At 35.9% G+C, this 16,375-nt stretch overlaps 1 protein-coding gene across 1 annotated transcript in view; it reads right to left on the reverse strand.

Annotated features, from left to right (window-relative positions):
- LOC107707402 (liprin-beta-2-like) overlaps nt 1-16,375 on the reverse strand; it is a 58,035-nt gene that overhangs the window by 39,816 nt on the left and 1,844 nt on the right. The window contains exons 2-3 of the mRNA XM_016511390.1: nt 9,793-9,900; nt 5,927-6,132 (exon numbers count right to left, since the gene is read on the reverse strand). Coding sequence (XP_016366876.1) covers nt 5,927-6,132; nt 9,793-9,856 — 270 coding nt within the window. The 5' untranslated portion in view covers nt 9,857-9,900. The remainder of the gene's footprint in view (nt 1-5,926; nt 6,133-9,792; nt 9,901-16,375) is intronic.

A 16,375-nucleotide genomic window follows, 5' to 3' on the forward strand; every position in this document is an offset into this window, starting at 1 on the left:
ATGGGTAATGTAGTTTTTCACCAGGAATTCCACTAATGAACATGATTATTTAAAAAATAATGTGGACTGATGGCTTCAACAAATGCATATACCATCGATTAATAACCTTGTAGCTCACACCAGTTCTGTTGTTAACGGTTTATAAGTTATCATTAAAATCAGTTCCCTTATGGATAACATTAATGGGATTTTTACTTTTGGAACCGACTGTTGCCATTCAGTGGCGCTAGTGGTTCATAAACTAGGCCTTACACTTCAGCTTTAACCTGGAAACCATAAACATCAATTGGAACATGAATTTACAACCCAAACCAACAGGAAGTGACTTTGTCTCCTTGTTTCAGAAGTCCACTACATGTCCTGATCTATAGTTAATTTAACATTTAGAGCTGAGTTCAAACAGTGAGATTCATGATGCTCTCTAGAGCACCAATTCAATTGATTACCTCACCAGAGAGATGTTTATAAGCAAGACAACCCAGAGGCCCTGGAATTTCCCCCTTTTCATGTCCCACTGCCTGCTTGTAGAACTGTAAACGCCTGAAATGACTTCAGAAGAAACTACAGCGATCATTATTATCCCACTGTCCAAGAATGCATGACAATATTGAGAGTTCTACAGTACAACCCCTCCCTGCAATACAGTAATGCGTTCCATTCCTCTTCTAAACCACCATTTTATACTGTTACACCTTGTGAAGTTTAATTACTGTAATTTCTTTCTTACTTTGGAATGTAATGGCTGGTTGATTTTTACATTGTGTACCTTCCTGCAACGTTACAAATACCTGCCCCATATCCGGCTTACTGCAATCCCAAAATGTCTTGTAAACCACATCAACCATGGCAAGCAAGCTTTTCAAAGTCTCTTGCACTTTAAGAACAGGTGTGCACATTGATGTTCATACCCCCACCATTAAATTGAATTTTACTGCTTGATTTACTCCTCCAAATATCAAGTGTTAGTTAGTGAAAGCGTTTTTGTTTGTGTTCAAGGGCATGAGCTCAGAATCATTGAAGCTGGACAGGATAAAAAGTGCTTTTGTACTATTGCAAATCACAAGCTCCCGGCACGCATCCTTACCAGCACAATACAGCCTGATGTTTTGAACAACAACAAACAGTTCTACACAAATCTAACCACTCCATATCAGTCTGCTCATCCGAGTAACAGAAACCGCTGCTACTTTCACGTCTCTCATATCACTGCGGACTCACGTTTCATGCAACTGCTGCCATAGGTTTATTACAGTTAACTTAAATTAAACTATACATTAAACTGAAAAAAAAACTTAAACATGTTTCAGCATATTTTCACTTAGTTTAACTGTAATATTAATATTGTAATGTTGTGTAATATTGTCATGGTGTTTGTTATGTTGCTAGGCCGATTGTTTTGTACATTTTAATGGACTATTATTTTCTTACTGGAAACTTTAAGATAAAATACAGCTAAAGATTGTAAAATAATGTAAACTCATATCAGAATTCCATAACAAATTTTGCAATAATGACTGGTTGACTGTGCATGAGAGAAAAGAAAAAAAACAGTGAGTAATAAAAGATGAATGGAAATATCTATAAAGTGGATAACTTACAGTAGAAAGCATACATTTCAACCTACCTTTTTAAGCCAAGTGAAATGCTTATAAAAGTCAATTTCCTTTTCCATGCTGAAGGCCCATCTCGACCCGTTGTAATAAAGGAGCGACTGCAGCGGCTGGCTGAGATCTGAGCTCTGGGTTTCAGTGACTGTTCTGCCTGTTTTACAGAGTCGCCTCCTCCTCCTTCTTCTCCTCCTTATATTGGCTGCTGAAGACAGGAGCTCTTAACATGCACAAGCAACTGCACAAACCTCATTTCTAAAGCCAGACGTCTATCCGAGACCCCCTGCATCTGCTGCCGAGCCAGACACTTAGATGTTCAGTGTGTGTGTGTGTGTGTGTGTGTGTGTGAGAGCGCGCGCGAGAGAGATGTCAGATGCAAAACATAAATCCACAACTTCCACTCCCTGATGTTACATGCTCCAAGACAACATTCTACTCCCTCTTTCACATGCAAAAGGCTCTATATTTGTAATCTTTTCTCTCAGCCTTTTTCTTTTCTCTGTGTGAGATAGCGGATCTAATTAAGTTCCAATGCAAGTCTGAACCGAAACAAGCCAGTGTCTCTGTTTAAACACAGCTAAAGAGGGAGAGCGGGACATTTAAAGTCACACTGCCTCAGCACTCTTCCATCTGTTTTTACTCAAGACTGCAACCCATTAGACCAAAGACCCTGTTTCCTGTGGAAGACATCCATCCATTTCTATGCATTTTTAGTTTTACAAGCAACCCTGCTGTCCAGTTGTCTCCTTCATGGACAAACACATCTGAGGGAAACACTATGAAGGGACTGACAAGCACAAACAAGCCTGTTTAATGCTAGATAACAATATAACCTTGTGATCTTGTCAGGCCTGCAGGTTAACATGCCACTATGTAAACTGCTGTAAATAATCATATGCTGAAATTAACTTACTTAAAGGGATTGTTTACTCAACATGAATATTCTGTCATCGTTTAAGGCATGGTCACAATATTCTTTACAAATTCCCTTTTGTGTTTCACAGAAGACAATCCTACAGGTTTGGAACAACATGAAGGTGAGTAAATGGTTAACTATCCATATGTTTTCCCTCAAGTAAGTGCAATAATACAAAATGCTACAACATTCAGTATGGGCCTTGTGATGGTTACCAGGCCTGAGATTCAACCAATATGCCACACCATCCCCATTACACCCTCTTAGAATTGCCTCGCTTTGAGCATTTCCTGTTTGCGTCATAGGGAGTTTTGTGTACTATGCAGAGCAGTGGGGATACGGACACCCTGGGGACTGTTGTCAAAACGGTTAAATACCTACAAATGAAGTCAACAAACGACACATTGGCTATTTTGCATTGTCTTTTGGTGTACTCAAATAAACTTTTTCCATTCTAAGTATTCAAAAACACATTCTTCTGAGCGAGGCAGTCTGCGATTATGTCAGCTATCAAGCATTATTAAAGGTTCCACCCTGAGATCAAGTAGGGACGATGGCGTCTTATTAGTGTAGCATGCAACTTATCCAGAGCTTTGAGAGTTCAGCTGCACCTGGCAAAGTCTCTGATCCTGACAGCTGTGAAGCTGGAGATACACCAGACACACGTGCACATGCATACACAAACAAGAGTATACATTTAAATACTATCAAACAGACACGCTTTACCTACAGAAGCTCAGACAGGTCTCGGGTCAGGTCAGGAGATGAACAACCTCTCTTATCTCGTTTCTGCAGCTGCCCACAAAATCCCTTATGTGCATGTAAACATGGGCCAGATAAGTAGTGTAAGAACAAAGCGTAATGCAGCCCCTTGATCGGACTTGATCGCATTTCCTGCAATGTTTTTACCGGCTGTAATTAGGAAGCATTAGTTTTTTTGATCCCACTCAGACACACAGCTCATAGGACTACTGTGTTGTAGAAAGATCCTGTGGATTTTTAGGAGGCCCCAATAAGATGCGGTCACATTAGCGAAATTTCATGGACAAAAAAGATCCATTGTCTAAAGGTAAAAGGATAGTTTACACAAAAAAGAAAATTCTGTCATCATTCATTCACCCTTCACTTGTTATACACCTATGAGTTTCTTTCTTCTGTTGAACACAAAGTCAATGGCTACCAGCAACTGTTTGGTTACCGACATTCTTCAAAATATCTTCTTTTGTGAAACTCACACTGCTTTAAAGCAAGCAGCTTTGCAGTATTAAGTGTTGTGTTGCTTTTAATTAGAATTATGACTTTACTACTTTATATTACTATAAAATAGCTCTCCAGTGTGCTCATTTTTTATGACCTTGACAGACCAAATAGAAGAAATAAACCGGACGGGATTTCCATGTCAAAGAAAGCACCTACCCATTACGTAATCACCACTGACCAATGGTAGTTCGAAGGTGTTTACTAGCCGAAACAAACTTTTTCAAACAGATGTCGTTTTGACCTGATTTTGTTCGAAATGAAGTGACAGTAGTTTGTTCTTCAACTTCGCTTGAAGTATATCAGGGCCTTTAATGTGAGCGCAGCTTTATGGTCAGATCCCTGAAAAAACAAGGCCCTTGATTGATCCTTGAGCTCCGCCAACAGGTTGCTTATGCACTTTCTGAGATTTTCTATGTTCATTGACCAAGAAATCACCACAGGCTAGAGATGAGAATCATGTGCAAGCATTTTCCATCGGGATACACAAATAACTGTCTAAATTAATCTTGTGACTGTTTTTGCCAATAACAAATACCAGCAAAACAAGAAAAACACTATTCTGAGAAAGCAAGTATGCATGCATTGTCAGGTTACAGATCAAGAAAATAATCTAGTTAGTATAAACTGTCAGCAGAGCTGTCAGCCGCAGACTTACCCTAGAGGAGATGAAGCCGAGCTAAAGGTGACCAGATCGTTTTAAATGCAGAGCAAAGAGAAAGGAGAGAATGACTGCGTGGAGAGAGGGATATGAAGGGAAGAGAGGGAGAGAGGCAGGAAGCACAGCCTCACATGTCTCAGAGGGGATCTGAACTCTTTTAAAAACATCCAAGCAACATACAAGCACACGCACGCATGCAAATGCTGGGCCAGAAACTGCCTCTGGGACACATGAGAAATGACCCTGTATTAGTCTGTACTTAAAGGTATAGTTCACTCAAAACTGAAAATGATCATAATTGTTATTATTCACTCATGTTGTTTCAACCCTGTAAGCTGTTATTTTTTTCATTGGAACGCATAAGGATATTTTTTTTAAGATTCTTCAAGCAGCTCTTTTTTTTAATACAGTGACAGATCCGATTAAAAAAAGCACCATAAAAACAGTTCTTAAGACTTGTGCTCACCACGTTTGGGTCAGTGAAATCATTCTTTTGAGTCAATTCTTTTTAATGAATTGATCGACTAGGTTCACAGTTCTAACCTTGAGTTGAACAGTGAACAGCTGACTAGAGGGGAAGATTTTCAGTGAATAGTGAGTTTAATTTTAATGATTTCAATTTGTTCTTCACACAAAGAGATTAAATGACTGAAGAGGACTAAGAATATAGCGCACAAGTCATATGCACACAGTGTTCTTATTGTGTTAACTAGTAAAAATATTTTTTGAAGATGTATATGTTCATTTGTAAATTCATTTGTGTAACTAAAAGTAAAATGAAAACTGAAAACATACAAATAAAAGCCAATTTAAAATATTGTATATGGACCACCTTTGTGAAAGCTTTATTGTGGGTTTTTTTCCTCCTTTGTTTATATCTTTGTCATTTTTTATTCTACTTTTGTGTTCCACTGAAGAAATAAAGTCCAGATTTGGAACAAAAACGAGAGTGAGAAAACAATGCAGGAATTTTCATTGATGAATGAACTGTTCCTTTAAGACTAAGTATAGCTGCTTATTGAATAGTCTTAACACTTGCAGGGTCTTTTTGCTGCTTATAATCCTGACACCACATTTACATTAAAAAAAGTTTTGTTTCCAAAACATGACAAACACAATATGAAAAAAGTTAATTTATCATCTGTGAAACATGCTAACATCTGTATCACTGCACGGTGTGTAAATATTTATATAAAGAAAACACTATCCAAATGCTGACTGAAAACTTGAAGATGGCACCAGGCTAAACAGAGAAGCTCAGGAAACATTAAACATCAAACTCCAAATATAATGATTGCTCATGAGTTAGTTAAGGGTGAATGAGCTGACTTGAGTTGGAAAGAGGACACTTGTTAAGTGAATTAACTCTGGCTAAGGCTTATATCAGCCAATATAAAAACTGACCATTGTTCCTGAATAACTGTGATACTATTCCAACATAAAATTCACAAACATTTTATAGGCTTTCACTTTCAAGTGCCTCACCGGTCCTTTCTCTAGCCACTCAGTGAGGGTCTGTGCGGTGGTGCAGGGCAGCTGGGAGCGCAGGGAGTTGCGGTCCTTGTCCCCGGCCTGCAGCTCCAGTGCCAGTCTCAGCTCCTCAGCCAGCTTGAGAACCGGCAGGGGCCCGACGCTCACAGGAGAGCCCAGATCATACAGCCCGTTACTGAACCCCACTGCAGCCTTGGAACCTGCGGACAGAAATATGAAATGGACTAAATAAAATATAGAAGAGGTTAGATCTTTGGCTTAGTGGTCATACGCTCATATGGGTGACACAGGTTCGAATCTAGCACATTTTAAAAATCCATTCCTTTTTTTTCTTGTCATGTTTTTTATTGTATCATAGTAGCAAAAAGCATGAGAAAATATACAATCTATGGTACAGCAAGGGCAAAAAGTGACTTGAGTGGAAAAACAAATAGTAAGAGAGCAGGGGAGATGCACCATCACACCATGTCATACATCATCACATCATATTAACCATCATCACCCACACCACTGCAGCCACGTGTCGCCTCCATCATCTAGCACAACAGTTCCAACCATCCCCATCTGGATACTATGGAATGAGACGAAACTAATTTACAGGAACATCTGGAAACCATCAGGATTCTATAACACTTTAAAAGTGTATGATGACATTGTTCCATTATTTAATGCCAGAATAAACAATCAGAACAAAGAGGCTCACAGTTGACAACGGAGAAGGGCCGTGGTGTCAATTTTTAGCGCATTACACAATATTCCATTAGTTTACATGTCCCGTTAATGTAAGATTTGTATTGTTTCTATATGTCATTACAAAGAAGATAAGTGGGTGGACTAAAGTGGTGCTAAGAGTAATGAGAACAATGCAAATAAATGCTTCTTGTATGCATGCAAAGAATGTTAGACAAATGTACATAACTGTTTATACAAATGAATAATTTGTGCATTCAGGTGCAAGTGTTTTGCTTGGCTGAAGGCATGAAATGACCTTATTGGTTGCATTAATGGAGGGGTGGGGGTGTTGTGCTAGTTACTGAAACAAGCAGTGCATGGAGGGATGCCCTAACAATGCAATTTCAGCTGTAAAACAAAACAAAATAAAATAAAATAAAGATATTTGAAATTATTTGAAAAAAAAAACAAACAAACAATAGAGACAGAGTGGAATATTTATTCTCGCTCAAGCTATTCAATATCCCTTAGGTTTTGATAATCAAAAATCACCTAAAATAACAAAACAAAACAAAAACTACTGGAAACCGGAAAGTCTATTAATCACATATAAGGCTAGAATGCTAGTTGTTGGATCATCTTTTTCGTAATCGAGATGTTCCAACTGTCACCAGCAGGTGGAGGCATTTCAAGAACTTTGAGCAAGTCTTATAACAACACGTCTTCATTGTCATGAGTCAGTTAACACAGCAGAATCAAAGAGACACAACATGCCTGTGGTCATCTCTCATCACACCCTCCTATTCTTAAGACACACAGACAGACACTCATTTAAAGTCTAGATCCAGGATTAGCCGCATGGTGTGACATTTTTTATTACTACTGATTACTAAACATTAATGGTTTCAAATGATTTAAATTCATAAGCAATTGATTTATAAGCCTGTGCTATTTGAAGTCCTGAATGTGTAATATTTGGCACATGTAGCCTATTCAGGGCAATTATAACTCATGACTTGCAGGACTACACAGCTAATATGGTATGCAAAATGTTATAACACGGTACAAATAAGTTTATATTATGATAACATATCTCATTATATTTTAACTGTAAATGCAATAAATTGGTTTATGTATTAAATAAACACATAGTATTTCTTATCAAGTACCAGCTCAGTGAAAAAAAAAATACATCCAACATGGAGGATACGAAAAGAATCAATAAAAATAGTTTATTGCAATTAAAAAGAGATTATTTTACACAATAAACATTTATTTTCTAATATTCAATATGTCAGTATACTAATGTTCAGAAGTTTTTATATATGTTTTAGGATTTTTTAAAACGTTTTTGAAAGAAGTCTCTTATGCTCAACAAGGCTGCATTTATTCGATTAAAAATACGTTAAAAGCACTATGAAATATTATTACAATTTAAAATAACTGTTTTCTATTTGAATATATTTTTTAATTTATTCCTGTGATGGTAAAGCAGACTTTTCAGCATCATTACTCTTGATCCTTCAGAAATCATTCTAATATGCTGCTTTGCTGCTCAAGAAACATTTATTATTATTATTAATGTTGAAAATATTTTTTTTTCTCCAGGATTCTTTGATGAATTCAGCATTCAAAAGAATAACATCTATTTGAAATTAAAATTTAAATTGAATTTTTTAACATTATAAATGTCCTTACTGTCACTTTTGATGAGCACTTTAACATATCCCCTTGCTTCATAAAATAAATAATTTCTTTCTTTCAATAAATAAATAATCTTACTGACTAAATTAGAAATATGAGCCCTTGTTTTTTAGATATTTATTTTGCTCTTTTTATCCCACATTAAAAGTAAGCAAGCCAACATTGTTTTGCCTAAAAGTTAATGGTAGTGTGACCTTAGGTTATGTAACTGAATAAATAGTGTTTATCACAGATTTTGTCACAGCGAATGTCTCCCTACGGACTGGCTGAGTACACTGTACCTCTCACTGTCTCGCTCAGACAGCAAACCGCACGCTTCACTCCATCCCCCAGCCTTCATTTGTTGACTGCCCACATTAAACATTTATCCTCTATTAGTTAAATCATCTTGGCAATCACTAAGCTTGCTTGAGGGGCTACACAGCCCCCACATTCTCTCCTTACCCAGCCCTGTTAAGAGTTTCCCCTCCAAACCTGGCTGCTTTGTTATAAAATGTTGTGCTGAAACAGTAGTGCACTCATTATGTAGCTTGATTAATAGCTTAATGTGTTTTAACATTTATCTACTGTACAGTACATACTACAGGGCTGCCAATAAATAAATACAATTCAAATTTAAAGAAAATGAATTACATGATATGCATTATATAGCATCATATGAATATTTCTGAGACAAGCCCCCAAATTAAGATAAATTACTTAAGACACTACAAACGCATCATTGAACAGATGCTTTAGAAAAAGTCCATATATTGTTTTATATACAGTACTTACATATAAATGGAATTGTATATTATATATAAAATAGAAATAATTCTAAATATATTTATTAAAAACATCATTAATAAATATTTAAATACATTACTAAATGTAAAAAAATAAAATAAAAAAGAAGCTGAACTCATTTAAACTCCTTTAGATAAAAATCAATACTAGTTAGTATTGAAATATAATATAATATTAAATATTGAAAAACAATTTTTATATATAAGAATATGATATAAATTATTATTGTATATTATGTTTAAAGACAATTATATAATTCTAAAAAATATTAATATGTTAACTAATTCAAACTATGCAAAGCTTTTTATGCAGCTTTACCTTTGTTTGGCAAGTGCTTTTCTTTCAAAATATCCAACACCATGTAATCCTTTCAAAAAGCTTCACACATGCAGCGTTGAGGGAATCCAATTAGTGTGTATAGATCAAGAGATACGTTGAAAAAACATTGTATAGGAGCAGAGCCTTATCTGATCGCTTCCTGAAAAGCAGCCAATCAGAAACAGACTGCAAAATTACTTTTACCTGACCCATTTTTCTGAGAAATTACAATTGCTACTTTGAAATATCCTGTTTGTTATTCAGTAAAGAAGCAATGGACATAATTGTGGACCAGATCATTGCTATTTGGAAGAATGTGATCCATGCACAAGTTCATCAGGAGGATTTCAAATCAGCTTGAAGCTAAATTAAAGTCTTACCAGCAATAATATCATCCATTTGTTCCAAGGCTGCTTCTAACATGTGACTTGCATCTGAGGCCATGGCGCCAGCCGTCTACTGCATCTGCTGGTTTGCTTCTCAGTGACCTGCAAAAATATGTCATGTAATTATGCAACATAATGAATAAAAGTCACAATTACAGTTGCTGGGAAAGTGCATTTCGAAATTGAGGGTGGAATAAAAAAATTAATCTTGTGTGTGAACCAATCCTATGAATCTCATCTGACGGCAAGTAGCAGCTTGGTGTGTTTAAGACTGCTGCCTTCCTGTACTGTAATGTAACTTGACATTACATAAATTCCCTTGAGTAAATGTGATTTACAACATCTAAATACAAATCATACTGTCCACTATGAGAAGGCTATATTTAGAAAATGCCACTAGAAAATGTTGTATGTGTTTGATTGCAAGCTGTCTGAAGCTACAAGATAAAATGGTCTCCATATTAAGAGCTAGTGTTTTCCCAAGCATTAACCCCTGACTCTCTGCTTTGACGTATCCCTAGGCAGGTTGACTTTCTCCCTGCGGAACCTCAGTGATGGAGGGAAATTTGAGAATAATTAAGCCTGTCAGGGTCAAGTTTCACCCTATTGTCATGCTTTGTGGCATGTGTAATACGCACATTCATACATATATTTAGGCTCACACACATAAGCAAACACAAACACAAAGAGGCGGCTCTAAATTATGAAAGCCCGTTTCCACCCTACAGTTCAATTGCACTCACATTTACCATTTCTTGGCTAATTTTTGCAAGTGAAATATAGTCATTTCAATAGGAATCCACATAATTGGGAATTTCATGTGAGGGCAAAGGATTCCAAGTTCATCACACAGATTTGCAGCATCTTTTGCACAATGCAAAAAATGAGTGTAATTTTAACTGTAAAATAATGTAAAAACACTACCGACTGTTAATAGGTTAACAGTAAGTTCCCGTACTACATACAGGGAAAAACTGATATAACCGGACATTTCATGTAATTTTTACAGTAAAATACTGTTAAATGTACAGTTTTTAGAAGTAAAAAAGGCAGATCAAATTATAATTTACAATGAAAAACTGTTAACTGATATTCCCAGAATTTCACTGTGTGACACTTCACATTTGAATATTTTGTTTAATAATTATGTTTCGTAATAGTTTTTGTTATCAGTTATGCACATTTGGGTTTTATGTTGGGTTTTATCTTCTGTTGTTTAATGAATGTTTATTGCATTATTTTAGTGTCATGTGTGTGTTACCATGATGGTGTTTACGTGAATGACTGCACCACCTGTATACTAATATAATTCTGCTTGTTGTAAAGCTACTTGTGATTAGTTTTTTCATGATTTTTCATGTGTCTTCCTCTTTTACCTCTGTTAAAGGTACAAATTAGATTTTAGTAGCAGTGTGCATTGTTGGATTTACTGGTTTAAATTGCAATTTTTTTTTTTGTAAATTACAGTTTTATACAGTAAAATGTATAAGTTGTTCTGTAAATATGTTTACATTTTTGTATTGTATTTTCCCCCCCCCCAGAATTATTGTCAACCACAACTGCCAGGATTTTATAATTTTTTTTTTTTGGTGATTTTTTCTTTTTACAGTGCATTTAAAAATTTGCTAAGGTGAATTAAAAATAAAAAGGATTTCTAAATTTCTTGTAACTACGACTTTTACTGCACAATTGTGACTTTTTTTCTCATGATTACTACTTTATATCACACAAATCTCACAATGTGAGTTTAAATATCAGTATTTAACTTTACATTTCAAAATGAGATTTTATGAGAAAAAACTAAAATCGACACTTGTGGGAAAGCAACCACAAAAAACAAAAAAACACCATAGAAACAGCATAGCAACACCCTGGCTCAAAACACTCTACCACAGTAGAGATGACTATTGAGTAAAAAAAATTAAATAAAGTTTTTATAAGAGCGCCAAAATATTCAATGAATTACATTAGAAACACTTTATTTCTCATGCAACTAGCTCACAAATCTCACAAATTGATTTTAAATGTCAATATGTAACTTTAAATTGCATAATGTGTCTTAATGGAGAAATCTCCAAAAACGACACTTGGGGGTAAGCAACTACCTAGTGACCACCTAATACACCTTAACAACAGCATAGCAACACCCTGGCAATGGTTTAGAATACCTTATAATAGTAGTGGTGATTTTTACAGGTGCTTCCTCTGAAAAAATAAAAATCTAGTTTATTAATTTGTTCATTCTTATAAGAGACAAAGAATGATTTATATTAGAAGGATGTCAAACCACACAAAGATATTACATTTCATAAATGTCAGGCTACATTATGAACAGAACATTTAACCTACTCATACTCTTGTAATTGGGCGGCACGGACACATGCCACTCGGGTGGTGGGTCACAAAAGACAACTGTCGAGGGCTAGAGGGGGCACGTCCCACAATGCTGTTCTTTATGTAGCTTAATTTAGCCTCACACGTCAAGAGAGTGTTGACTCTATTCGGGGCGTTGGGATCTTTCACTACTGAAACAATGTAATTGAAACACACAACAGCGCTATAATCACAGCCCTGATAAGAATGTGAATATAAGCCTTCAGTTAAATGACAAGAAGAGATGAGTGCAGCCTGGTGCTGTTCATTAATAGATAGCATAGCATGCTTTTTAATACCAGCAAAAATGGAAAATCCAGTACAACCTCTGCACACACACCCAATTATTCAAGCAGATAAGGGTGTGTAGGCTTTCTGTCATGTGCTATCTGCCCTAAAAAAGGAGTCACGTCTTATTTGATCACGCTGATGAGGCTTTTTCGCCCCTCTTCACTTATTATAAGGTGCTGCAGTGTGTAGGGCACAGAAATGTGCTTCTATTGTTAAGTCTCACAAAACAAGTTTTACCATTTGCGTTCTCGCTTCACGTCCAATGATCTGCAGGTTTGTTCATTTCTGTGCTAATAAATATACAACCCCTCAATGTCCTGAGATTAATGAGAAATAACAACCATTTTTAGACGCCTGACCCACTACAGAAGACCAGGCACTCTTATCCTCTGACCCACAAACTCAGCAATTTCAGGCAATTAAATCAGCCTGACAAAGATAATGTTGACCACAGCAGTTCTCCTGTGCCATCGGTTTCATACCATTACAATCTGACAAATCACGTCAAGAGTTTGTTCCCATGCATTACATCTTCTGTGGTTTAGCTTTTTATTTCACCACTGTGGACAATTTCCATTCATACACTACACCTGTGTATGCTTTTCTCCATGGTATGTTTCACCTGGGCTCAACGCCAGTCAACTACGGTTAAAGAACATTTATATAGGAACAGTACGTGAAGTAAATAACAGATTTAATTCCAAGACTTCATTAAACAAATCAAGTAGAACTTGCAAGGAATTTTGCTGGCTGTCACAAAAGACCATATAAAATGAAATACACTAAAGTTAAACTCATTCAAATTCTTTTGACACTTAAATCAGAATCAGTACTAGTTAGTATAGTTAAGCCAGATTAAGCCAGATTTAGATATATAATACAATTATTAAAAATTTATATATATATATATATATACAGTGGGTACGGAAAGTATTCAGACCCCATAAATCATATATTTTTAATATTATAATTATTAACAATATATTAATAATATCAACAAACAACAATTATACTGTACACACACACACACACGCACACATATATTATTCCATCTACACTATTTATTAATTTATTTATTATTTATTATTTATTAGCAACAAGGAAATATGTGTAGAACCTGTAATTGGAATTTCTGTCCATCCAAGTAGTGATTATTTTACAGAAATAACAAATGAAATGCTAATGAATCTACGTAACTTACTGTGTGCCTCGAACAAATCTTTCAAATGTTTGATTAACTGAAAAGCAATACAAGTTCTGCAATGTTTCTCACCAGTAAGTCGGTGTTGCTTCTATCAGTGTTGACACATTCCAACACAAGCCACTCCCCTCAGTGTTCCTGATATACGTCACCCAGAGTCAAGAGTTAGCAGGTGACTGAACGCCGATGCTATCTCAATAATGATTGGTGACATCACACAAGTCACATGTCGGACTTCAAGTCCCTGGTTGCTTACAACCTCTGTATTTACAAAACCTTGATAAGCCAACAAAAAACAGAGAAACTTCCTAATCGACGGTACCTTGCTTGAGTTACACAAAATGGTTCTTTCCACCCAAACCCAACAACTGCAGTCTGAATATTTCCGTTCACACTGTTTCTCACAGAGATTGCAAGGCCATCCAAACCACAGGTTATTCATGAGGAGGCTTTGATAGGGGAAACACTGATTTTTAATGAAGGTATTGAGCCTGATCCCATTCACTCTACTAATATTAATAGCAACAGACTTACATTGAACGAGGGACAAGAGTCATATCTAAAGACCAGAATATCATACAGACTTGCCGGTGGGCTATTTTGACTTGGGTCAGTAAGCAACCACCCAGAATACCATAGTAATCTGCCTTATGGCGGTGATGTTTTCATGGCTCTTGCAAGCACAACTCACATTCACAAAAAAACAACAATATACTACATAATGGCTAGACACATTTTAAGGAGGAAATATACTTATTTGTTATTTGTTATGAAAACAATGACACAATGAAAAAAAAAACTCCTCAAGTAAGCGTTCCCCCCCCAGATTCAGATTTGCCATCGCAGGAATAAATTACATTTATTTATTTTCAAATTGAAAACATAAATATACAATTGTAATAATATTGCCCAATATTACTGTTTTACTGTATTTTTGATCAAACAAAAGCAGCCTTGGTGAGCAGAAGAGACTTCTTTCAAAACATTACAAAATCCTACAGACCCCAAACTTTTGAACAGTAGTGTATATAAAATGTATATTAAATAGATGATAGATAGATAGATAGATAGATAGATATTAAATAATATTTTAATAAATCCACTGTCCTGATATGGTCTTATTATTTTAATTGTTATTAAAATTTTCCCGGAAGCCATTCCTTAGAAGTATTTTCCATGTTGTTTAAAAATTCCCACTATGTACAGTAAAAGCAAAAGCAACACATAGGTGTCAGACCAATAAACCCAGCACGTCAACACAGCTTAAAATGAGAACATCAAAGGCAGCAGTCCTCAAACAGCTTAACCGTCCCCACTCAGCACTCTGCATTAAACCATCCCGACGCGTGTGTGTGTTCAGCTGACGGGCTGACATGTCGCGTGGCCACCGTGCATCCCTTGGTTAAACACACTATAATGGCGGAAAGGTGACCTGTAGTGCAGTTCAAATGCAGTGGCTGCCACAAGGCCTCATTGTTGTGGGATCTGTATGCTCTGTGTGACGGAAGACAATGAGATGACTGTTTATGCCATGGTACAAGCAGGTTTAGGCTCTGCCGCAAGCTCTACCTTCTTGATACAGGTTACTTTTCATACATGTTAAGTCATCCACAACAAACCCGGTTCAAATAACAAGGAGATAGAGTTGCAGCACCATATGACTACACTGAACAAAAAAATTGGTGTAGATTTCCCTTGATACAATTTTCATTCAGAAACTGTTAGAAAATGTTACAATTAATTACATAGATATGGAGGACTAAACTACAAACTGCAAAAACTATAAATAAATAAATAACATCAAAACAATTCATTTTTCATTCAATTTAGTCCTGAATTAATTTTTGCATTACTTTCCCACCCTTTATTTATGATCTTTTTTACTTATTTTAACAGCATTTTTATTTTCATTTTATATTTCTTTATGTGCTCATTTAGTTTTTTGTTTATTTATTCCAACTTTTATTTATTTACATCTTATATTTAAAATAAAACATGGCTATGACCGCTTTATTTATTTTTTTATTTATTCTTACATTTCTGTCTCTTGAATGATAATTAGGTGGGTTGGTCTTGTTTACCATTGGTTTATCATAGATTGGTTTATCATAGATTGAAGTGTGTGCTCCGATCAGCAACAAAATCTGACATGAACTGCCCCATAAATGTTTCTTATGCTCAAACAGCGTTTAAAATGGTAGTTTTTATATATATATGATAATTATATATATATATATGACAGAGAGAAAAGCTTTGGGCCTCCTTGCAAAGAAACAGCAAGTAACAATAAATTACAAACAAAATTTTTAAGTATAAAAAGACCGAAATAGTATTTTCTTGTAAAGTACTCCAATAATCTTCTAAAAGATTTTTTTTACAGTGTACACTACAGGCGGAGTAGTGTGATCATCAAGCAGAAAACTGAGAGGAAGCTTTGTCGCATTAATAAAGAAGTTTCCACATAACACTTCCACACATATTAACATCAGAATGTCCAAGAGATCAAAACAGCTCTGATATTACATGCATGGACCGCCATTCTCAAAATGAATCATGGCTCAGTGTAGGCGGTTGTAAGTTCGATTCGGGCTCAACCCCTGTCCGGCCCCAAGCTCTACTCACCGGAGCGGATGCGTTGTGGCAGCTGGCTCGAATGCTGCACTCCTCCGCAGTAACAAGATAAATGTCAGTCCTAAGCAGGTGCATTCGACT

This window comes from Sinocyclocheilus rhinocerous, unplaced genomic scaffold (assembly GCF_001515625.1).
Source record: "Sinocyclocheilus rhinocerous isolate Xijiao unplaced genomic scaffold, SAMN03320098_v1.1 scaffold534, whole genome shotgun sequence".
NCBI classification, from domain to species: domain Eukaryota; kingdom Metazoa; phylum Chordata; class Actinopteri; order Cypriniformes; family Cyprinidae; genus Sinocyclocheilus; species Sinocyclocheilus rhinocerous.